At 33.6% G+C, this 25,359-nt stretch overlaps 1 protein-coding gene across 1 annotated transcript in view; it reads left to right on the top strand.

The window, feature by feature from the left end:
* MMP16 (matrix metallopeptidase 16) overlaps window positions 1–18,833 on the top strand; it is a 288,195-nt gene extending 269,362 nt beyond the window's left edge. Inside the window, exons 9-10 of the mRNA XM_026495791.4 lie at window positions 5,334–5,449; window positions 12,172–18,833. Of these exons, the coding sequence (XP_026351576.1) occupies window positions 5,334–5,449; window positions 12,172–12,506 (451 nt within the window). The 3' untranslated portion in view covers window positions 12,507–18,833. The remainder of the gene's footprint in view (window positions 1–5,333; window positions 5,450–12,171) is intronic.
* The last annotated feature ends 6,526 nt before the right edge of the window (window positions 18,834–25,359 follow it).

The following is a 25,359-nucleotide window of genomic DNA, read 5'->3' as shown; positions in this document are numbered from 1 at the left end:
CAGGTTGTTGGAGTAGTACGGGGGGATATGATGCTGGTAGTGGAGATAGAGCAAAAAGGGTGGGTACAGGATATATTTTGAATGTGATCAGAACAAGTTTTGTTATGCCTTGGATCTTAGGGGTGAGCCAAAAGAAAATTAAAGAAAAATTTTAGGTTTTTCACCTGAAAAATTGAGTAGATGGTGCCATTTCTGGAGATAGGGCAGACAGAGAAGGAATATTGGGGAAAAGAGATTAAAAGATTGAAATGTTCATATTTAGATTGAGATGCCTGTTTTACACACCACTGGAGAAATCAAGTAGGTACTTGGATAATTGAGTTTGCTTCTAAGTGGAAAGATCAGTCTGAGGTACACAGTGGAAAATGATTGACATAATTTGTATTAAAAGCAGGGACCTACCTCAAATCTCCTAAGTATAGAGATAACTAAAGAAGAACAGTTGAAATGATGGCTCTTTAAATAGATCTGTAAGTCAGATGAAAATTTCCACTATTTCACTATTTTCATGTACCCTGGAACTCGGTTCCTCAGATTCCTACTTGCCCTTTTCTTAATACACTATAATTTGATACTTGGATACATTTTGGATTCTCATAGCATTTAACTCTAAAATGCTATGTTTCTAAATCATCTCTCAGCATCTTCTCACAAATGTATACAGGACTCTATTGCCATACTTCATTCCAAGCTTAACTTTTAAGAATTTTAAGATATTTTTAATGAAAGACAAAATTTAGATCCACTTTGGTTCTTACTATTATTACCACTAATAGTCAAACAGAAAAACATACTTATTTCCTCCAGCTTAAGTTGTGTGTTTATGAAGTAATTACTCAATATGTGTTTTTAAAATCATCCAACACAGTATAAATTAATATTTCCAATTCTGTTACATGTTTAAGAATGTTTCTGAAAAGTGGGATTTTTGTATAACTCTTTGGGTATGAAAAAAAGAAGTGGTCCTATATTTTGTGTAACTTAACAGAAACAAGTAGTACAGAAATGAGACAAAGTAGGATGAAGAAATGGCTGGGTCCCGTGAAATTACCCTTGGAGCCACTTTTTGTTCAGTTTGAATTCAGTATCCAGCAACATCCCATTAAAGTATGGCATTCTAGAATTTTCTATACCATTTTTTTTCTTAGAGAAAGCATTTCTTAGCAGAGAAAGCATTTAACAAAATGTTGTATACCATTACATTGACAGTTCTGGTCTCTTATGGATGTGACCCATGATCAAATTTAAAAAATGATGAATGAATCTCATTTCTAATTATAATTTGTTTTGAAGCATTGATTCACAATGCTTTTCTCAAAGAATCAGCAATTTAAAGTCATAATTCTACAGTACAGATAACGGATATATCAGAAGAAAAAGAACTTAAAATAGCTTTTATCATTTTCTGACCCTCCTGCCAAAATTCCAGTTTTTTTTCCATATAATACATAAGTTGTAACCCCCCAAATGGTTCATTTACACAGGTTTCATCTGAATATGTTAATATGCTTCTCGATGAACCCATAAGCTCATTTTTCAAGGAGAAAAAAAATCAGCGGGATGAACTTTTTGTTTACACTGAAATATGTTCAAATATGTTGGAAATTAAAATGTAAACCTGTATTTATGAATAAGCCTCAGCACCTCTTATAAGGCAGCTCTGAATATATTTAGATGATTCTAATCACATTCAAGTTTACTGGATATATATCAGAGCTGCCACACAGCAGATAACCTGAGGGTCCAAGCCTATGTTGAGTGTTTCAAAAATTGTGAAGTGATCCCAAATTATAGTTTTGCATTATTTTGCTAGTGATGAAAGAGAAATATTCGGATAAATTCATACCAGAATTATGTTCCTACAAGAGAGTGTAATAAAATTCACATTCCATTTATATTTTCTTGAAATGTGATCTCTATGAATCTTATGTGCCTGGCTCAAAAAAGTATTGATGGGTCAATGGATCTATGAATGAACAGAAGGAGAAAAGAAGGAAAATTATACTCAAGCAATGTATCTTAAGAGTTGAGAGACAGCATGGAGAGAGTAAGAATGCTCTGCCAAGGGAAACAATAACAGTAATATGCTAAACTATAAATCTAATAACATTAGAATCTCAACTCTGCAACATTTCTAAAGAGCAAATGTGACCAAATCATTATCTTTTAATGCTCTAGCATTGACTGAGCTGAGTGACCATACATACTAAATCTATGTTTAGGACATCATTATAGAAAACACTGTAATATGCAATAAAAAAAGATTGCTGAATGATTTAAATGAAATAAAATAAAACAATGTATGTGTATAAATTTACTTTATAGCTACAAAAACCTGCATAAATTATTGGTATTGTTAAAAGAACACTGTTACAACTACTTCTCAGAGAACAATCCTGGTTTCTAAGTATGTAGTTAATCTTTCTTAAATCACATACAGGATGTGATCCCATTGTCCCCAGGATTTTTAATTGTTCCAAACTTCTGGCTTAGCACTAAAAATGGTATTTATTGTAAAATGTCATTATTTAATCTATCACGGAGGGAAAAACCCTACCAAGTAAACTTTGATACAGTATCTATTGCAAAGTACATTCTGATTTTAATGATGTAAAATGTGGAAAAAAATGTTTCTTAGAATCTGAAAATAAGGCATTCGACTAGTTCTCTCTGAGAGGTTTTCTTTGTGGTCAAGTGCAAAAGCCAGTTGACATATATGACTATTGTAACCCCACTGAAATATTTACTTGAGAGAAGATATCTTTAAATTTTGAGTGCAATCTCAACCACATTAACCATTCTATATTCATCACAGAACGTTCTGTGAAAAAGAATATTCGGAAATATTTTTAAAGCAGATGTTCCCATGAACTAAACGTGAAAGAAAATATACTTCAAAATTGGTAGAACAATACGCTAATGATTCTGCCTACTTGTCTTCAGAAAGACAGGCCCAGTCACCTTTATATTAGCTCAGTCTTCTCCATGAAGTTTTTCCTGACCTTTCCATCGGATCAGTTTCATCTTCTTGTGATAAGAATCTGGGACAAATACCTGTAAGAGGGCATCTCCCTTTTTGAATAAAATCTGCCTTGTGGTTACTTACTGGAATACTTCCTGAAACAATTTTTTTCTCTTTTCCATTTAAACACTGGGAATAGAAGAGTTGCTAATATTCCAGATGTTACTTGAATGGATATTTCTAGAGAATTATACCAAAACCTAATGTACAAAACCCCACAACTCTGTACATAAAAAATCTTCCATAGGCATAGAATTTTTTTTTAAAAATCCAGAAAAGACCAGAAAAACCTTATTTTTTTCTGATTTCAGCCAAAGAGCCGAATCCCAAGATAATGCATTAAGTATGTCACCTCCCAAACCTGTGTTGGTAAAACACTAGCTTTAGCAAATGATAAGAGATGTTTAGTGGAAAAAAAGACAAAAGGTTGTCAAATAAATTTGGAAAACATATTTGGTGTGTATAGAGGAAGGAGTAGGGACTTTTAAATCATATAGAATTGGTTATAAATCTAACCCTCATTGTCTTCTTGGAATGCTCCTCTCTTAAAAGGGGACAATGATGACTATCTCATGGGTTTGTTGTGATTAAATGAGATAATGCATACAGCATATGCCTGCCTTAAAGTATACAATATACTGTGAACTGTCAATGGTTTCACCTCAGTTTTGTCATTCCTTTTGAACATTTAAAACATAAACTCGTCTAACTCTTAGAACGTTTTAAACAATAATGAGTGATCCATAGTAGGGCTGGTTACAGTTTATTTATTGGATGTCTAGCACTTCTGTAAGAGTGGCTCATGGGCCACCCTGTGAAGGCATGGGGATCTGAGAGTTCTGATTTTTGGTGAGCTTTCCTTTTATCTATTTTCCTATCTGTACACTAAGGACTCCAGTCAAGACCTGCTCTAAAGTCTACAATCATATACCCAGTTGCCTCATCAACAATTCACTTTGATGTCTTGCAGTTACCTAAATTTAACATATCTCAAGCCAAACTCATGATTCTTCAAACCAACCCAACTTACCTTCCCCCATTTCCTTATCGTACTGAACAGTAACATTATTCTTCCACTTGTTCAGGGCCCAGATTTTTGAGTTATGCTCAACTTCCTCCTTTCACATCCTTCATTCAATCTCCTTGGGATTTTCCTTCAAAATATATCCCAATCCCTTGAATTATCATCAGCTCTACAGTTGACACTCTAGTCCGATGTTTATTGCAGTGACATCCTAATTGGTATCCCTGCTTCTATTTTACCTCCTTGAGTCTATTTAACTCACAGCAGCCAGTGTGGTCCTTCAAACATAAGCCATATCTTGAAGCTCTCCTGCTCAAAATCTGTGTTGGTTCACATATCCCTTAATGGAAAACCAGAGGCTTTGCTATTGTATAAAGGTCCATCTAATCTCAGATTCTGGTTCCCACTCTGACCTTTTCTTCCATACGGTAACTCAATCCTAGTCACCCTACCCTCTTTGTGGATGCGTAAGTACTCCAAGTTTGTGCTTGCCACAGTAACTTTCATTAACTAGTTCCTCTACCTGGGATGTCTTTCTCCCAAGAACTATCTATGTTGTACCTCACTTCTTTCTGCTCAAATGTCTCTGATAAAGAAAGGACCTCTCTGTCCACTAATTAAAATTGCTTCCCCACATTCCTAGCTAACTTTATCTGCTTATTTTCTTAATCTTACCACCTCCTGTAATAGTATGTATTTACTAATAAATTGTTTTATTGCCTATAACTCATACATATCCTAAAATGTAAGACTGATGAGAGGTGGAGCATGTCTGTTTTGTTCAAAGTTATATCTCTAACACCTACAATATGCCAGGAACATAATAGATACTCAGTAAATATTTCTTAAATGAATAAATGAATGAATAAATGAATTAAGATTCTGCTAAAGATGATTCCAAAAAAACAAAAGTGCTCTGCTGCCTAAGACAGATTTATAAAAAATCATGAAAACCTCTTATTTATCCATAGGTTGGTGATACCTTTTTGAATTGTAAATATATTTAGCAAGCATGATGTATTTAGCTAGAATTTTTTAATTAATTTTAGCAGACTGAATAAATATACAATAACAATACCCACTTTTAACATGTGCAAGAAAGGAAACAGAATGAATGTTGTTTGTGACCACTGTCTTTCTAGTGTTTTTAATCAGTTCTGTAAATCATTAACAGATAGCACAGAGAAAGGATTTAATGAATTGTTAGCTATTACTGTGTATACATAATTTCCTTCCCTATGCACGTGTTTTTTGTTTTGTTTTGTTTTTATTTATTATCCTTTTTAGGTATTGGAGATACAGTGAAGAAATGAAGACCATGGATCCTGGCTATCCCAAACCAATCACAGTCTGGAAAGGTATCCCTGAATCTCCTCAAGGAGCCTTTGTGCACAAAGAAAATGGTATGCAGCATGTGCATTATATATTTCATGAGTTTACTAAATATTTCAACAGTGCATTCTAATTTTTCATTGTTAAATTAAATCATTAGAAAGAACCATACTAGTGCTATAATGTATTATATTTACATGAACTTTGCATCCTAGATTTATGTTTAATATTACGCTCCAGATGTTTTTTAACCTCAGCTTATTTTAGTTTATGAGAAAAAAAATAAGGGAATTTTTAAAAATGGAGGGTGTGGATACCTTCAAAGTAACGTCATCTATTTTTTTATTAAAATTCCTATAAAGTCAGTAACAGACGTACATAGGACAGGAGTTGGTCACAAGGAAGTTATGTTGTAAGTGTGGGCTGAGACACAAAGACACCTGGCAATTGTGCATGCTGAAGATTTTAATTTTTCATGGACACCTTTGGCTTAGAGTGTCAGCAACAGGGAAGATCCCAACTCAATACAATCAGACTAAGTGACTGCGTGATTGCTTAATAACAAGAAACAGAGCAGAGAGCTGCTCACGTTCCTTGCTCTCCATCTCAGGATTTGAGTTTCAGCAGATCCTAAGTGGAAAGTTAGCCAAGTGAGGGAAAATCCATACACTCCTATCTGTTGGCATATCTAAAATCTCAACATTTCTTTCCTCATTCAAAAATCAGTAAATAGGAATAAACCATAATAATAATTCAAAATTGGATTTATACTCAATATTTTCCAGAACAAAGGAAAGAGAAATCATTCTGAAATACATAGAAAAAACATACCCCATCATTTGATTTATAATAGGAACCATAAGAAAATGATATACCATATGGGTCCTCAATAACATGAAAAGTCTAAACATATATGCAACAAGAATAAAATAAACATCACTTGCAAAAGCAAAATTAAATATATCAGGTGAGGAAAGAACAAAAAAGTAAACTGAAGAAATGGGAGGAAAATGAAAAATCAACACCACCATCGAAGACTACAATTAACAATCAGCATATTGCCAGAGTTTAAGACAATGATACACTGAGTGTAAACCTGAAGGAACTGTGACCCAGGATCAATAAACACCAATCAGAAAAGTCAAAGTACACAAGGTGTATTTTGACCCTTGTTATATGAAATGATATACTACATTCTGTACGATAGTGCCCCACAAGTAATATGCTGTAGGGAGAGGCAAAGTCTAAAAGAACCTTGAAGACCTGATCGTAACACTTGCGGAGAATTAATTTTGTGTATATTCTATTGGTTCAGAAAATTAAAGGACCAAGGTAAGATATAAAGCCTGTATGTGATAAAAGAAATCCATAGAAGAGGACAGGTAGAGATGAAAATATATCTGTCAAAAGGGTATCAATAAGAAAATGAAGGAAGTAACAGTGCAGTCACATTGGAAGCAATTAATCAGATCAAAATGGGGCCTGAATTTCAAATTATGCCTATGAGGATGAAAAGGACAAAGAAATTTAAAAAAAAAGTGAAAAATGATCACATGGAGGCAGAAAATTGAGATTACCCCTACGAATTATAGGTGTCACCAAGGAAGAAACTAGAGGGAGAGGAGACTTCTTGAGGTTAGCATAAAGGAGTTTATTAAAGCCCAGATAAAACCAACTCTAGCTAATATTTACAGAAGTCTTACCATTGCTCCAGACTGTCTTCAATAAAAGTTACCACATACCATACAAAAATATTGCAAAGAAAATTCAACCAAGATCTTATTGCAGTGTTATTAACTCCAGGAAGGTTGGTAACAGTTTCTTATTTCTTGTCTTTATTTTGTTAATTTTCTAAACTGAGCTTATCTCTTAAGATAAAAATAACTTTTAAAATAAGTAATAAATTGTTTCAGAAGATTGAAAAAGTAGACACAATACGCATAATCTTAATTCCTTACCACATTAACAGTTTTCATTTTCTCTGTTTCTATCTACAAGGCCACTAATATCTGAGATTTGATTCAGATTCTCTGGGAATAAATCATATTTATATAAAAATAACAAAAAGTCTTCTTGCTGTCCCTGCCCCATGATTTTTCATATTCTTTTCCATCAGAATATTTAATAATATTCATTCAATATAAATTAGTGAAATTGTGCTGAGAAGTATATTCTGAACTGAATCAACTCTTTCATAGAGTCTGAACAACTATGAAGCAACATATCAAAATTTTTAAATTAGAATATGTAATTGTATTCTTTTTATGTTATATTAATACAATTAACAAAATACTATCAAATTTCACCTTTGTGAAAATTGATACTCAATTTTATGTTTTGTACAAAACAGGACTGAGACTGCCAAGATCATATTTCCATGAGCATTTCCCCATGATCGTCCCACCTCAGGGGTTAATTTCATAAGGAAAAAAAAAGTTTTCTTATGGTCAGAATTTCATGGTTTCTTTTCAAAAAATAACTTCATAAAATACTGCCAAATAAAGAATTTTGGGAAAATCAATGCTTATAAATGACGAGAAACTACAGATGAAACTGCAATATATCTATGTCTTCTCGGCCTTTACTGGTCCAGCCCTCTCTTTGACATCCCTCAACACTGAGCTCACTCTTCATCTTTCAGAATATCCTCCTTGAATATCCTTTTGTGATTACCCTATCCTTTGTACTCAAACCTCATATCACAATGATCAGCTTATATGCTAATTATCCCCTCTAGTGTAAACTCTTTGAAGGCAGTCACATACTAAACATTCAATAAATATTAGTCATATAAATTAATTTTATCCCTCCCATTATTCTAAAAATTCCCTCCCTGGAGGAGATCTCTCATCTGCCTGAAACCCTTGTTCTGTACAATAGTAATATCAAAGAATCTGGAAGGCTTTGGTCTATCAACAGCAAATTCTCCACTTCTAATTATCTACAAATTTCATGCTTGGAGCTTCTTACCTTAAATTCATACTTTACACAATTTCTTCCCTTAGGTTTGTGTATGAAAGATAAGTTCAAATTTTTAAGTAAACACATTTATATTTTGACCCAAAGTAATTCCCTATAAGTCTATGCACATGAAATTTGATAGTCATAAAGTTAGAGACGATATAACACTGAATGTTTGTTTACTCTGGTCTATCCTTCCATCAATGTAGGGATTTCTTCCTTGGAATCTTCTCCTAGTGGTAATCTTAAACAAAGAAATGAAAGTCCACAAATTCAGCAACTCAGCTATAGACTTTTGTAGGATATTTTTCATATTTAGGTGGAATGTGGCTCCATATACACCTACTGATATTAATTCTGCCATCTTGACAAATGAAATATGAATACTTGGTGCTATTTATTGACTACCTGTCATGTATCAGATATACTACATAAATTCATTATCTAATTGTTCAACATAAATACCTTTTGATGTCATTTATTATTATTTATAAATGAGGAAGTGGGCATCAGTTAGTTTAAGTACCGTATTCATGATCATAAAAAGGATAAGATTATATATTTGAGGTTTAAAATGAGAACATTTTAGCCCCACTGAATGTGCTATAATGTACTATCTCCAAAGAGGAAAAATTAACACCTTTCTCTACAGTATATCATTAAAGTAACTGATTATCTGTCATGTCTGGTTAAATTTTCCATCTTATCATACTAGACAAATCAGGCTTTCTCAGAATGTAGCTTCCTGAGCCATCATCCTCCTGCTTTTCACCTGTAAGGCCATCTTAATTTAACCGTTTTTTTCATTTTTCTCTTTACTTTTAGTCCTTGAAAATACAACAATCTAAATGAGATTTGACTCATGCAGAATATAGTGGAATGATTTCTTCTTAGCACTCATTATTTGACCATGTTTTAAGCAACAGTGAATTTTTAACACATACTAAAGTTGTAGTAAAGAATTGCTGCATTCCCTCTCCTTCGAATTGTTTCTATGTTAATTGCTCTCAAGCCATACCACCTAGGTATTCTATATTCCCTCCTTAGAAAATGTAATCTTAAGGCAAATACAAGACTCTACTTTTCAAACTGTTGCATTTCATCTTGCTGACTGTTGAAATAGTTTTGACTATTTTAGCCTACTAAAATAGTTTTGACTCTTGATTCTGTTGATTTGCTGTAGTCCCTACTCCCCACTCTCATTCTCTGTTAAAATGTACAAGTGTGATTCAAACACATATTCCCACAAGAGTCAGTTTATTCACTCACATTTATTAAATACTAATTAACCTCTTACTAATAAGCATATAAAAGTGGAAGACAGAAAACACATAGACACTGTCATCTAGAGACATCTACTAAGTTAGAACAAGACGATTATGGTGGAGAGCGTCTCATTACATTTTAGGACTAAACAATAGAAAAGTCACCAGTAAAATCTGGTCAAATATGGGAGAAAAAAAGTCATCACATAATACATTACAGTGCCACTGAAATCCATCTCAGGATTTCTCAAAAATAATAATTCAGGTAAGAATTCATCTGAAGTTGCTATTCTTAATAAGCATAACATCTACAAGAATATAACATCAAAGCTATTCTTAAAAAGGAAAAAAATGAGTACATAAACATTTCTTCAGCCAACTGCTATTTCATATTTCTCATTATCAAATGAGATGAATATTGTGGGATCAAGGTTTGACAGATTTCTATTACCAAGACTGCTGGCCACTTCTCTTCAAATACTTTTATTATTTAACCTCTACTGACTAGACTTGTTATCTCTAACAAGTATATTCAGTAAACTATAATTCTACTCCTGTATATGAAGTGTGCTACTATAAAATCTGGTCTGCATAAATATGAAAATGGAAACTTCTGAACTTTCGTAGGATACCCAGTAGGTTCACAGTAATTAGCTTTGACTAAAAATTAAAGATGAGGACACTTCCAGCTGTTGGTTTCCAGTTTATAAATATAAGAAGTACATTCACCTGTTTTGAAGGTCTGTTTAATTCTAAATCAGTGCCATTATTCAACTGTGATTGTCTAATGTACTATTATTTGGCAAGTCCTCAACATTTCTTCATCCAAGCTTGTTGAGTAATTACATTGGATTTCATTAGCATGATCAAATACCAGCTCCCTGCTGAAATATTTGAATCTACATACACCTGTTTTCATTGGCATGTTACTCTGATTGCAAAACTGCCCTTCGAAACTAAAAGCAACAGCAGATTTTTATGGCATTGAACAGAATGATTTCCAAAATGAAGTGACCTGAAGTGATGGTCTATCCTAGATTAAATTTTTTGAAAGGTGTCAGAGTTTTTCGTTGCATGGGTTTTACCTATCACAATCTGTGATGTTTAATCAAGAAGTGCTTGTTAAACAACAGGAGATATCTAAAGGACACAGTCTTAAGGAAATCATTAAGAATTCAGTCTCTAGAACTAGATCAAGATTTAAATTATGCTTTCACCAGGACTTGTACATATTATCTTATCTCTGAGCCTCAGTATCTTTGCCTGAAATGTATAGGTAAATAATTCTAATTAACAGAGTGGTTATGAGAATTAAAATATGTCGTTTACTGAGCTTTAAATGCAGTACTTCTTCCATAATAGTGCTCAATAATACAGGGTAAACCCTCATTAATAACTACTAACTCTAAAGTAGACATACTATTTGAAATAGATCGCTCCCAAAATATAGTTTTTAAGTAACGATAACATTAAAATATTTCTTCTTGGTTTCTTGATTTGTCTCAAAGCAGGAATTAAGTCCAAAGAATGGAGTCACAAAGAAACTTGACATGAAGAAGCTCTGGATGAAAAGAAAAACTTTTTTTTCCCCAATAAATACAACAACAATTTAGAGAACAGTTCCAAGAAAAACACACGTATTTGTAGTTTAGTTGTCACAAGCTTTCAAAGTCGATTATCTGCATCCATAATTTTGGAACATAAATCATATGTATTGCTAGTTACATGAGCCTTCCACATACTACCTCCTCCCCCATGAAATATGTTAGTTGGAAGTATTAGAGGTAGAATTATAGATTTATTTATACTCCATTAATCCTTTATTATATAACTAAATAAGAATGTTAAGTAAAAAGGGCAAAAGGAACAAGGACAAAATGGGCATGATCTAGAGTCAGAAATAAGGTTAGTGCAGACAATACCCTAAAGGCCTATTTACTTATTAAGATTCCTAGCAGACAAAAAAAAAATTTTCTATAGTTTCATGACTGATGAATTATGATTTTTTGTAGAAATGACAAAAGCAAACGTAGTGTTTCAGTACAACGGCTCCCAATACTAAGATGACTAGGAATTTCTCCTGAGGTGCTGAGGTGTTTCGTGGAGTGGCCTCCTCATAATGCATTACACCATGTCTTCAGTAGCAGTCTGCAGGCACACAGGGCTTCAATTCATAAGGCTGTTTCAGCATATTTCAGTATAGGTTGGTATTATCACCCTGATGGGTAAATCTGAAACTGCAACCTTACAAGTAAGAAATAGGGTAAAGCTCTCTTTCCAGACTATGAGTAGATGTGTTCAGCATGATCTTTCAACAATCCTCTATAGATATTTTGACTCTTGGCTAAGCTTTCTATAGGAATTAAAGGGCACAACCCCTACTGTATACCAGCCAGATTTATTTCAACAGACAGCTAAGTTGAAGATAATGTTTTCTTCCTACCAAAATGGAAGGGCCTTAAAATACATCTTTTAAAAAATAGCCTAATTTACATTAATAAGAATCTCTATACATATACACTTTCAAAATAAGTGGTACCTATGTGTGTGTGTGTTTCCCCCTCTAGGCTTTACGTATTTCTACAAAGGAAAGGAGTACTGGAAATTCAACAACCAGATACTCAAAGTAGAACCTGGATATCCCAGATCCATCCTCAAGGATTTTATGGGCTGTGATGGACCAACAGACAGAGATAAAGAAGGACACAGCCCACCAGACGATGTAGACATTGTCATCAAACTGGACAACACAGCCAGCACTGTGAAAGCCATAGCTATTGTCATTCCCTGCATCTTGGCCTTATGCCTCCTTGTATTGGTTTACACTGTGTTCCAGTTCAAGAGGAAAGGAACACCCCGCCACATACTGTACTGTAAACGCTCTATGCAAGAGTGGGTGTGATGTAGGGTTTTTTTTCTTTCTTTCTTTTCCAGGAGTTTGTGGTAACTTGAGATTCAAGACAAGAGCTGTTATGCTGTTTCCTAGCTAGGAGCAGGCTTGTGGCAGCCTGATTCAGGGCTGACCTTTCAAACCCAGAGGGTTGCTGGTCCTGCACATGAGTGGAAATACACTCATGGGGAAGCTTCCATGATGCACAGTATCTGCCGTTCTTCAGTCCTTTGTCTTTCTTTGTCATTCAGTTCTAGGCCTTTCCTCTGCACGCTCAATGCCCAGTAAATTTTCAGGATTAACTAAAGAAGAGGAAAAAAAGAAGAAAAGATTCTTCTTAAAGGTTTCTAATATTATTTTCCTTCTGAAGTCTGAGCCCATAACTGGGGGAAAAAAGCAAAATGGAAAAACCCATGAATTTTTGCTTTAAAGCAAAGAAAAAAAAAGGTTAAACAAAAAACCCACAATTGAACTTTCAGGAAAGTGTGAAGACCCAAAACAGCTTTGTCTCCAAAGAAGATAGCTCTCTGACTGCTATGGATAGTCTCCTACACTTCATTTTTGTCAGGTGGGAGATCTGGAATACACATGCAGGACTTTAGACTGTTGGGACAGCCATTTTCCAACAAACAAGGGGCCAAAATATCTGCAATATAGTAACAGCCTTAATAATACATCCATTTTTCGTTTTATACAGCTGTTCTCAGCTATGTCCTCAATGTTTCATCACATTTATATTCATAGCTATATTCAAACAGGACCTTTTGATTGTTTTGAAGTGTTTCTAATCCCCTTCCTGCCACCTGACCACTACATCATTGTGATAATCTCCCCAAGTTGTATTAGGCCATTGCCCCAGGCCTTCCATGGGTCTGTCAGGAATATTCATTAAGAGCAAGAAGCAGTATGTCTCCAAAGTGGTTTAAAGTGACAGTTATTTTACAAGAATATGTGACACTAGTAATACATTGGTGTAACCCTTTGAGAACTATCAGATCAGCTTTCAGAGTCTTGGGATTGTCAGTGTTGCTATCTGGTAAATTATAGAACTGGGCAATGGTGAAAACAGGCACAGGTTCAAGAAGTTCAGGTTTTTAAAACAGATATCCTATGACCCCATGTAATTTTTAAGTGATTTGTGGTACTATATAAATGCGTTTATAGCAAACAGAAATGTTACTTGCCAAAATTTTTTCTGGCAAATAAAAGATATTTTATTAAGAAAATGTAAGAGTGAAATTTTATTTGAAGAACTTATAATAGCCTAAGTCTTTTTTTTTTCCTTAGACATGTTTAATTTCTGTTTGAAAATCCATTGCATGAAAATTCAGTTTGTCTTGGTACATGCAGTTAGCATTGCCATTTTAAAAATGACTTAAAATGATGACTCTGAGATTGCATGAATATCCTCCAGAACATTACCTTATTGCATGTCAACCATAGTTCTCAAAGGGTTAGTGTGGCTTCTGGCATTTAGCCATCCATTTGATCACTGACAGAGCCAAGAGACCACCAAAGCATTTCATTGTTGAGTGTAATTTGTCCTAACAGCAGTATTGTCATTTTTATGTGACCTGCAGAGCAGGTTTGTATCAATATTTTTTTCCTAGAGAAAAGTCAGCAACTGACAGACCTCTTTATTGATTTTTAGGAGCTGCTTCTTGCAGTGAAAGGCTTTACAGCCACTGGGCTGTGAACTTATTAGAGATGGTCAGACCGAATGCACCCCATGAGTCAGACATTGGCTTTGTGTGAAAGCCAGCTTTTGAGGGGATTAGCTTTTGAAACAATGAACAGCTTGCCTTGAACTTGATTATTGATCTGTTGACTGTCATTAACAACAACTTAAACATTGTCTTCTGTGAAAATTTTCCTTGAAGAGTCCTGTTCTATGTCTTTGCCCTTTGACCTTTAACTTGCAAACTGGCACAAAATGAAGGAAATCTGGTGTTGCTTCTCCTTTGGAGTGTTAATTGTACTCTAAAACCCTAGTAAGCATGAGCTGTTTCCTTAGAGTAGAGAGAGAGAAAGAGTGTTGATGGCGGATCTGCAGATGGACACTTTGCTATTTACATGCACACTCGAAAAATGCCCTATAGGTAGAAGTGACTTTTAATTTTCTTTTAATATAATTTCAAGTCTAAATTCATCATTTTAAGTACAAATATAAAACTATAGGGGGAAAAAAACCTCAAAATACTTGAACGGCCAGTGTGGCTTTTATATAAAGCAGGAATTTTATACTAGTGAAAATTTCTTACTCATTTGCTAATAATACACATTTCCAGATGATTTTTAATGAGTGTAGGTACACATTCTTATTTGGAAATGGATAGTTTGGCTGCCTTGAATTTATATTTATACTCAACATAGCATGAAAATTAGAATGTCTTTCGGTTAAACAACATGTTTATGATTTGGTTTGGGAAAATATTTTGTAATCATGGGTGGCATGCTGCAAAGCCTTTGCAGATTGTTTTTTCTTACAACCTGAACATATATAATGTAAGGTTAAGAAAATAGAACAGTTTTAAAAAAGAGGAATGGCTTTACAGCAAAACATTATTCAATGCAAACTGTATTTTGACAAGATATCAGAGATTATATACATGAGGGCCAAGAAAGAAAGCATGGGGAGAGGACCAAAATCAGTCCTATAATTTTACTTCAGTGCTTCCACTCTAGATGATGCTGATGTTATAAAGAGTTAGTCACTTCTACTGAGCATGAAGGACTATATATATAAGCTCACTTATTCAGTGTGTGCTTATGGGAGGGTTTAATCCTTTTAGGACCTTGATGTCAAGAAAAAAGATGACTGGAAATTGTATTTTGCTAAACATAGAAATGAGGAACTATGTCAGTTGGGGACATGGGTAAATCATTGAGGAATTCCATCAACCTGCATTAAACATTGATTTTATTTTATTTTTTTCTAAAATGAGAAAGAAACTGAAGAAGCAATCGTTTGCCTCTTTACTCATTTATCATAATATCCTGATCCATCATAAAACTATAAGTATATAAGGGCTAGAAAATAATCATAGCATTAAGAAAGGAAAGACCCTATCATTATGCTTGAATTCTGAAAATGTCATGGATAAGTGTTGGGTCATATTTACTTCAATATGAGATGAGATTTATGTGATAAGAAAAGGCATATACAGCTTCTCTCTTTACTAGAATAGTTAAATTTTCAGGCTGTGAGACTACAAGAGATAAGAAAATATTAAGTTCCATATAATCACAAATACCAAGATTCTATTTGTTTATTGTACACAGGGCACTTTGTGAGTATGGTTGCTGATTCCTCTTCCTCTTGGGGTTTGGGGAGAAAAAGTCTCGATCCTATTGGAATAGTGAAAGGGAGAGTGACCAACTGGTCCAGCACATAAGAATAGTGATTCAAAAACAACGTGGAATAAATTTCCATGGGTCAACAACATAATGTACCAAGTTCAGTATCAATAGAAACATACAATCTATCAAATATTTTTCATCAATTATTAATAGCATGGAAAGTTCAGACCTAGTGTTTCTCAAACTGAAAACGCATTCATGATCACAAAACATAATTCTCCTTCTGTTTCATTACTGATACTTTAATATAAACACAAATGTAAACAAGGTAATGTTCCTTACATAAATTAATTCCATAGTTTATAATTTTAGCCAAATATTATTCTATATATTATTAACTGGACTGAAATGAAGTATTAAAATAGCCAGTCTGTATTCCCTATAAAGCAGTAAATCCACATCAGACTTTAGAGGAGGTTGTGAATTTAACTATTGACCCCTTTTAGAACAAAGTGTCTGTTGACATGGCAATCAGGACAGGTGAATACAGAAGCTCTTTACAACTGCAGAGATACCATAGATAAATTAGAGGACATTATATAATACTAGCAAAGACAACTTCTGTTATAAATCAGAGGGCAAGGCTTTTCTGAATCAGATGTAATAAATTACTAAGTAATAATTTACAGAAAATAATTACTAAGTAATAAAGGATAGAGACTGATTTACTGAAATAAGCAAATGTTACTTTTACTAGTCAGATTGCTTGTAATCTTTTTCTATTGACACAATTTGTTTCATATACTATATACTTATTTTTTTTCCCTTTCTGTGGGTGATTAAAAAATGCAATGTGGTGGATGAGACCATTACCCAACTTCACTGGTAGTTCCAATATGTGGATGATGTGTATATACTGGATCCTAGGTATGGTAATTTAATACTTCCAAGTTCTGCATATTATGCTGGTATCTCTAGTATCAAATACACGCCCACACTTTGTGAATCTTACATAGAGTAACAAATGTGTCCATATTGACTAAATTCAATGTGCTATCTGAAGAGAAATGGATGTTATAATCAAGTAGACGGAGTTAACACAAGAGTCATGAAAAGATCTTTTTTTTTTTTTAAGTTTTGGAATTATTTCCAGAAACTAATAAAGGCGGTGATTTACTGATAGTATTGAGTCTGTGAGATTGTAACATATACTGAAACAACCTCGTGGATGGTGGTGAAATCTTTTTCAACAAACATAGCAAAGAGTTCATTTAATTTTTGATGCTCTCAAGAGCACATTCCAAAATATCACAGATGTCAAACAGAACATGCCGTCTAAAGCAAAAATATTAAATTCAGATAAGCTATTTATAAATAGCTGTAAATATAATCTCAGCCAATATATGATATCACAAAAGGTTTCAAGTCAACAGTATTAGAGGATTTAATCATTCCATTGCATCTCATGCACCTTCATGGCTTTGATTTATTGTGACTGCAGGTTATAACTGGCAAAGGATATGTATCTGTTTTAGGTTCCTTGTTGCTGAAGACGGAACCACAGCTACATCAGAACAAATTTATCAGTTATATTTTAAAAACTAGAACTTTATATAATAAAGAAAGCAGCAACCAGGCGGAGCACCACACCATAAATATGAAAATTAAATAATACATATATTAAATATAATGGAAATGGAGGAAAAAGAAAAATGAGTGTTTTGTAAAATATAAGAACATACTATAGCACTCCTTAAACCAACTGGAAATTTTACTTTAGCAAGTATAAAAATAAAGAAAAATGCAACTTCAAGCTCTTCATATTAGTAATGGGTATGTGATTTATCAATGTATGTAATTAGCCAGTGGCTTTTAGATGTTACCCTACATAAACATATCTGATACTAATGCACTGCCTTATAGGCTAAAAATGTCAAAAGTTAGGTGTTCAGTAACCTCAATTGGAAAGATATACGTTAGAATTTCCTGAGAAAAGCCATTTCTCTAGGATAGAAATTTACCTGAGTAATCATATAACATAAACGCTTGGCGTAGGAGCAAAGAAGTTGCCTTAGTGTTTTAATTTCATCTAATCGTAACCTTGGTCTTTCTGTCCTACTCAAATCATTTTTTGTTTCCACTGGTATCATTTTGAAATGATTCAGAGATATTTCAGGTCAGATGAATGACATCAACTACAAATATCTCTTTCAGCATTTTATACGTATTTCTACTTTGAAACTTAAACCAATAGTATATAAAGCCTAAGAATGAACACTGATCTAAACAAACAGACAAATTCACAGAAATTGAGTGAAAAACAGATATTATAAAATTTGTCAATATTCTGGTAGAATACTGAAGTAGTAGCCTTCAATTTTTAAACACAGTTGTGAGCTTGTAATTGGACAGAAACATGCATCTTTTTTTAGAACAAGCTAATTCTTTATATGATGTAAGGGTATAAGATCATGAGTACTGTAAAACAGTACATAACTAAAGATCTTTAAGGAAAATGAGGGCATTCCCAGTTAACTCATGGTTAGTGCATAAGTATAAAAAACATATGAAAGATATTCATGAAGATTTCTAAAGATTCTATGCCTTTCCAGTTTAAAGAGCAGTGCATCTTAAAAATCTGTCTTATACTAACATTGGACTGGGGGTAATACTCAAGTTTGCACTCAATGTGGCCTTACATTCAAGGGCACACTGGACATTGTAAGACAAATATATCATAAGCTAGAATGTTGTGCTGATTCACATAACTTTGCCATGTGCTCTGCTATAGAGCTGGACTTGTATGCCCTTAAGAAGGGAGAAGAAAATCAATTAAATATAGATATGAAAATATGATAATGTATCATGTTAGGCCACTTAGCTTCAGAGTAAGATGTCATTAACCCTTATTTCACATAGGAAAACCAGAAGGAGAGAATGGTGAACATGAATAAAACGATTAACTTTTTGACTTATCAAGATGTTTCTTGAGTATTTTATCTACTTGTTTTTCTCCATGAAAAAAAAAAATCACACAAAGTACAGACATATCTGTAGCACTTGGTCTGTAGCCAGAGTTGATCCCAGGCATAACACTTCTTGACACAGGCCTTTTTATAAATGCCTCATATACGATGAAGCTTTGGTGAGATGTGACTGCATGGTAGGATGCTTTTTTCCTAGGATAGGATATGGTGCTGCTTGTACTTGCCACATTTTGTATGAATATATGTTTCTATGTTGGCCTGTCTTGCTACGATATGGATGAATAAAGCCTGGTGTGAGCTGTCTAATTGCAAAGTCACTAGAATGCACGTTTCCTTTGTTCTTTCATAATGCCAATTTGAACTTGTTCCCTCTCTGTATATTCATAACCCAGCTGTGAAGGTAAAACATAGTTTCCTTGAATGACTGATTCAATATTTAAATCAATGTCACAATGTTTGCTACCACTGAACTAACACCACAGAGGCCACATAGGTACTACTGCCTGGGTAAAATTGGGTTGTTTTTGTTTTTCTATCACTTCTTTTCTATCTGAAGTGGAATACATTATTCTTTTATATGTTCATAAATACAAAATTTCACAATCTTAGTTACTTTATTACTTTCAAACAAACCTGATTTCTTAACAAGGATGATTGGGTATCTGGTTTTTCTGTTCCTCCAATTCTGAAATTATTTGTTTGCTTCCTGTATGTCACCCCAAAATACAGAGGGTTGGAGGGATATATTATTTTGTGTTGTCTTATGTAGTCTGTGCCCATATTTGCATTCCTTTCCATTTCAACCTTACCCCTCTTTTTTTTACAATTTGATTTTTCCCTTCTGTTTATGAAAACCAGAATTGAGCAGCACTGTACAGCAGACATGGTGCCCAGAAAATATGTTTTTGTTCCTCAGTAATTTCCTTCACAAGTTTCATGCAAAGACAGTTCCCAATCAATTTCACACACCTTCCAATCTCTTACATTGGATTCTAACATTTTAGAGCTATTCCCCTGAGAAAAGTGAAATGCTGAGTATGAAGGCTGTTGTCTGTTGATAAGCCAGCTAAGGAAGTGTGTTTTTGGAGAATGTATCTTAAATAATTATACAGGAAAGTAAATACCATAATATAGTGTTCCGTTTAAGGTACATCATGTGTACATGAATGCCTAAAACCTCAATTCTTTGTCTATTTCCCTTTATGTGCAAATTACATATATATTATAAAGAGAGAGAATAAAAGAATAAGGGGTATTATAGTGGCAGCTTTTTGCTGCATTGGTTTTGACTGCATCAGCATTTCTATTGTGGACCTCTATTTTCAGGGGTTTTAGAGATTCACCCATAAAAATATGCTTCAGGCTTAAAAGTCTTGAAAGATTTTTTTTTTAGGTATATAATTTTAAACAAATATATCTTGTTTTTATATTATAGGAAGAAATAAATGGAGTTTACTAGTTCAAATTTGCGCTACTATAACTTTTAATAAACTTAATTTTTTAGCAAAAACATAGTCCATAGTCTATTGATGATTTTTTTAAAAGAATTATTGATATTGAGAAAATTGCCTGCTTCATCAGTGTAGTAATCTATCTTCAAGATGTTTTAAAATCTGTATACCTATATTAACATTATCTTGAATCCAGTAGTGGATCAGTATGATAATGAACACAATTTATGCCATCCATATGAGCTATCTGGTAATATAGATTTGGAAATATAGTGTGTGTGTGTATATATGTGTGTGTGTGTATGGTGTGTGTGTATGTAGGTATGTGAATGTATATATATACACATATATATATATATATACATTCACATACATATTTAACAGACAGATTAAGGGGAAAAAGCTCCCATAAATTTAGTTTGTCAAATAAATACCATATGCTATAATAAAAAATAATTGCACATACATTTGTCTTTCAGAGCCAGAATGAGATGCAAGCAATTGCAAAGGAAAGTTGTCTCTTGTGTAAACAGTAGATATTTTATAGCTTCTTATGAAAATCATTTTTCCTTTCTATATTGTGGTTATGGGAAATTAAAAGAATGTAATGCATAAAATTAATGCAGACTTTATTTAAATAACATTAAAACATGAAGCAGAGAGAAACACTGAGAAATTAAATATTTAGGCTATTACCTCTTGGTTGTCTGATAATACTTTGCTTTTATTTTAATTCCCCATGATATTTTCAGTTATGGAGAGGATATTAAAATCTGACTTTAAGCTTCTGGATTGTTCACTTACACTCAACACTACTTCATTAAGTTTCTGATAATATGTAGTCTTCTGTGTGCAAGGAAAGAAATAAATAACACATTTATTTGCTGAATGAGCTTTAAGGTTTGCAAGTTGTTAGTGGTTTTTTTGCCCACACAGGATTCTATACATTTATAACATCTTAAATCTGGTGTGTGTGTGTGTGTGTGTGTGTGTATGTGTACATACACATACACACACATACATTTTCAGATAGCTTCTACTGACAAACACAAAGCTTGTTTGTGTGCAAATATAAGGCTAAATAAATGGTGCTAAAGTGTATTATGACTGTCAGATATAATCAGGCAAAATTTTGTGGTGCTTAATTTTTTCATTGATTTTATTGATCAATGCATTGAACAGTGTTTATTATTCACAAGTTGTCTTTTATTAGTAAATCAAGGCCTCATAGCACATTGTTAAATAAAGTGGTTGACTAGTCTATGTAACAGCTCACCAAGCTACTATCTCTTCAAATCCTTATAATGTTGCGTCATTAAAGGTCAAGGGGTCATGCTATTAATCTCATCGCTGTAGACCATTAACATGACTGAACTTTTCCACAAAGTACTTATGTTTACAATGCTATAACCCTTTGACTGCTGCGGCAACCTTTAACCACACAAATGTCACAAGCTAGAATCATCAGCATGGTTCTTGCCATGGCAATCAAAGAGTTAAGGGCTGTGCAGTGATTTGTTTTGTATTTATTAATTTATATTTATTTTATTTCCATTCAAGGAGGGGATTTTGGGTGGGGCAGTTTTTGTCTGCTGTAAGTGTCTTAACCTAGGGAAGGGTTAAATGGCTTTTTATACTATTGCATCTTCTGTATTTACCATCAATTCATTGTGTTGTAATTAAAAAAAAACTGTCAATAAATAAGAGAAAAGAAAAACAGTTCATAGGCATTGTGGTTTTACTCAATGAATGATACACACATTTATAGCTAATATCGAGGCTGTGATCTATAGCAGTAGCCTTTACTATCTATTTCTTCCTAATCAATATGAGACAGAAAATGAAAATTCTTAAGTAATTTAGGCCAAGTTTCCTGTGTTTCCCAGAATGAGCAAGTATATTAAACTGGCCATATCAACTGGAGAATTGTTTAATGACTAACTAGATGCATGTGACGGGCCAAGGACAGGAGCAGGAAGCATTACCGCATCAGATATATTTCAGGCAAGTAGCCGTGAATGTAGGATATGTTAAGATTCCATCACTACCTAATGAGAATAAAGATTAATTTTTGGATAGGTGAGTATAATTTATTGTTTAAAGTCATACATCATGACTGTCTTAGGTAAAGTTAATCAAAGGAGTTAATTTTTATATCAAAAGTCTTTGAGAGAATCCCATTTAAGAACTTTTTTTTTAATGACAGGACTACTGTAAAGGAGGGCCATGAGTAACCATGAATCGAGAACTGACTCATAGAAAACATAAGATAAACATTTCCATATCTACATTTTCATAAATTATCTTGAACATGGGATCAACTATGAAATCTCTTACAATATCAAATACTTGCATGTAGTCAAGTGCTGAAGCAAGAGTTTCCTAAAAATCAAATCTAGTATGTATCAAGAGTTCCAAATGGTCATCTGACTTTTAGGAAGAATTAGGAATGCATACTGGGAATGAAGAAAAATATGTTCTCTCATGAAAAAATCAAGATGCACCAAGAAACTAATCTTATAAATTTTAATCCACACATAAAAAAGGAGCGCTGAAGCAAGGTAACCAAAACAATCACAAGGGATTTAATTGTCTGACATAATCAACAGTAGACTAGAGGGACAGAGGACTGTTTGTGTTCAGTCTTTGAAACCTGCTTCTTCAGTGCATCCCTGAGAATTTGCGTATCTATCTCAAAGAGTTTAAAGGAAGACTCACAGATAAGAGTTGTCAGACTTTTGGAACATGTCAGCCCACGAGAACCTAAAAGGTTAGCCAAGCAACAATATATTGCATTTTTATTTGTAGAAGGCTGTCAACAATACGAAACCATAAATAATCAGGCAGAACTCAAGAATAAATCTTCCTTGTTTTTATTATCAAAGAGGGGGAAAAAAAGCAAGAAATGTAGATCTAACCCAGTAAAGTCTTTTTCTTATGTACCTGAGTTTTATTTATTTAATATCAAAATATAGTATTATATGACCTATCTTGCATGATTGTTGCCATATTCAGGGACCAAACTAGAATGACACTATATAGCACACTATAGAAACATAAATTCCATTGAGGTGAATGACAATGTTCACATATTTTAAATCTTTTACAGGAGATATTTGAATGGGCATAATTTCAACCCAGTTTGATGCCCTCTGCCACCCCTTCAATTAGTTACCCCAAAGTGTCACTAGCTCTCCCCTCTTCCATTCCTCTTCCTTCTCCTCCTTACTCCACCTTTTTTTTCTCTCTTCTCTCCCCCCACCCAATTGTTCTATTCCTTGAAAAAAAATTTAATTCACTCCTTTCATGTGTTCTATACACTCATTCTTTACTTATAATTTTGTGGCACTCCTCACTACTTATTTCTTTAAATTTAAATGATATATTTATAACTAAACCTAGTCTAATTCCCTACCTTAAGAGTATTTAATACTGATAGTTATTCTGCTATTAATACTTCTGCTCCTTCAGGTCAAGACCTATTCATTCCTTACTCCTTTTCTACACCTAGATGCTGTTATAGAACCTAGCTCATAGTCAGCGCTCAGGAAAATGTTGGCTTCTAGATATTAGGGCTTAAAAATCTTTTCCCTTACCATCTTACTTTTTGACTAATTCTAGTGAATTTACCTAAGTCCCCCTGTATGTTCTTAACCTCCTTTATTCTACACCCTCTCCTGGACCCTTCTGCACAAGCATGGCTTTAGCTTTGTGGATATGATGTCTCACAAAATCCAGATTGACAATTTCCACCCACTTGCTGGACAAACTAATCTGGATTTTTCTTCTGCTTCCCAGATTCAATCTACTAAATGTAAAGCATCAACATCCCTTTTCCCCCCCAAAATAAGCATGCTTCTTCCCAAGTTATTTATTAATGCACTAAATTCTCTTGGTTATTTATCGATGAAAACATTGTTCTTGGCCTTTCCCTTTTTCTCTGATGTCCCCCTTTTGATATTTAGCAGGTCTATGAATTCTACTTCGACAATATTATTAGCATCTAATTTCTCCTTGACATTCTTGTCCTAGTTAGGGTTCATAACTTCTTCTCTTCTGAATCTTCTTGCCTAATTCAATTTCTTTTTCTTCTAACCTATCTACACATTCCTGGCAAAACAATCTTCTCAAATTAGAGTTTGAATCATACCAATCCTTTATTAAAACTAAGATTTTATAGGAAGACCCTTAAAAATCTATTTTTAACTTGCTTTTCAACCTTTTTCACCAGTATATATTTTTATACCTAAACCATCGAAATATTTGCCACCCCTCATCCATAATTTGACTCATGCTGTTCTCTCTACTTTGAATTTCCACTTTTCCCTTCTTTACCTTCCCTGACCTCGCTGAACAGATAAAGTTCCACTAACTTTGAAACCTCATATTATCTCCTTGCATTTTGTTTTGCTTAGGATGATCCCAGTATAATTGTTAATACTGCATCCCCTCTTTCTCTTCAAAAGTCTTCCAGTTTAATAAGTTATATGGTTATACTCATGCAACATTTAGACAAAATCTATAATTTTATGTGTACTTAAACCATTATTCCTTGTGAATGTCTAAGCTCTTAGGAACCGCATTCTTCTTGGTTTGTTTTGGTTTGTTTTTGTTTGTTTTTTTGTCCTCCTGCAGCATCTAATTCAGTGTCTTGAATGAAGAAGATCTAGAAATGTTTACTACACTAAATTAAATTGTATTTTTAAATTTTGTTATTACAGAAGTTTTATTTTGCTTTGTTATATATTCTCTAACCTGTTTTCTAGGAGTCTTATGAATAAAAATATTTTAAATTGTTTGATTCCAAGATAAAATTTTTTAAGCAGTTGACCTTGATTCTCTCCAAGGCATTACTTTTCCAGAGCTCTTTAAATATTGCTTATTAAATCATAAAGAAAGCCTCAAGTCTAGGCTAATCTTTTTATAATATTTACCTTTTACTTCTAATCATCACCTTTTAAATCAGAGGAAAATTTCCAGCAACAGTAGCCAAGTAAAAGTGGGAAGACTGGGAGACACCACTGAATAGAGAATTGTTATCAGGACTTAAAATATTAAAAAACTAGGGGCATCTGGGTGGCTCAGTCGGTTAAGTGTCTGACTCTTGATCTCAGCTCAGGTCTTGAT

Source organism: Ursus arctos, unplaced genomic scaffold, assembly GCF_023065955.2.
Source record: "Ursus arctos isolate Adak ecotype North America unplaced genomic scaffold, UrsArc2.0 scaffold_6, whole genome shotgun sequence".
Classification (NCBI taxonomy): domain Eukaryota; kingdom Metazoa; phylum Chordata; class Mammalia; order Carnivora; family Ursidae; genus Ursus; species Ursus arctos.
This window is presented reverse-complemented; position numbering and strand designations above follow the sequence as displayed.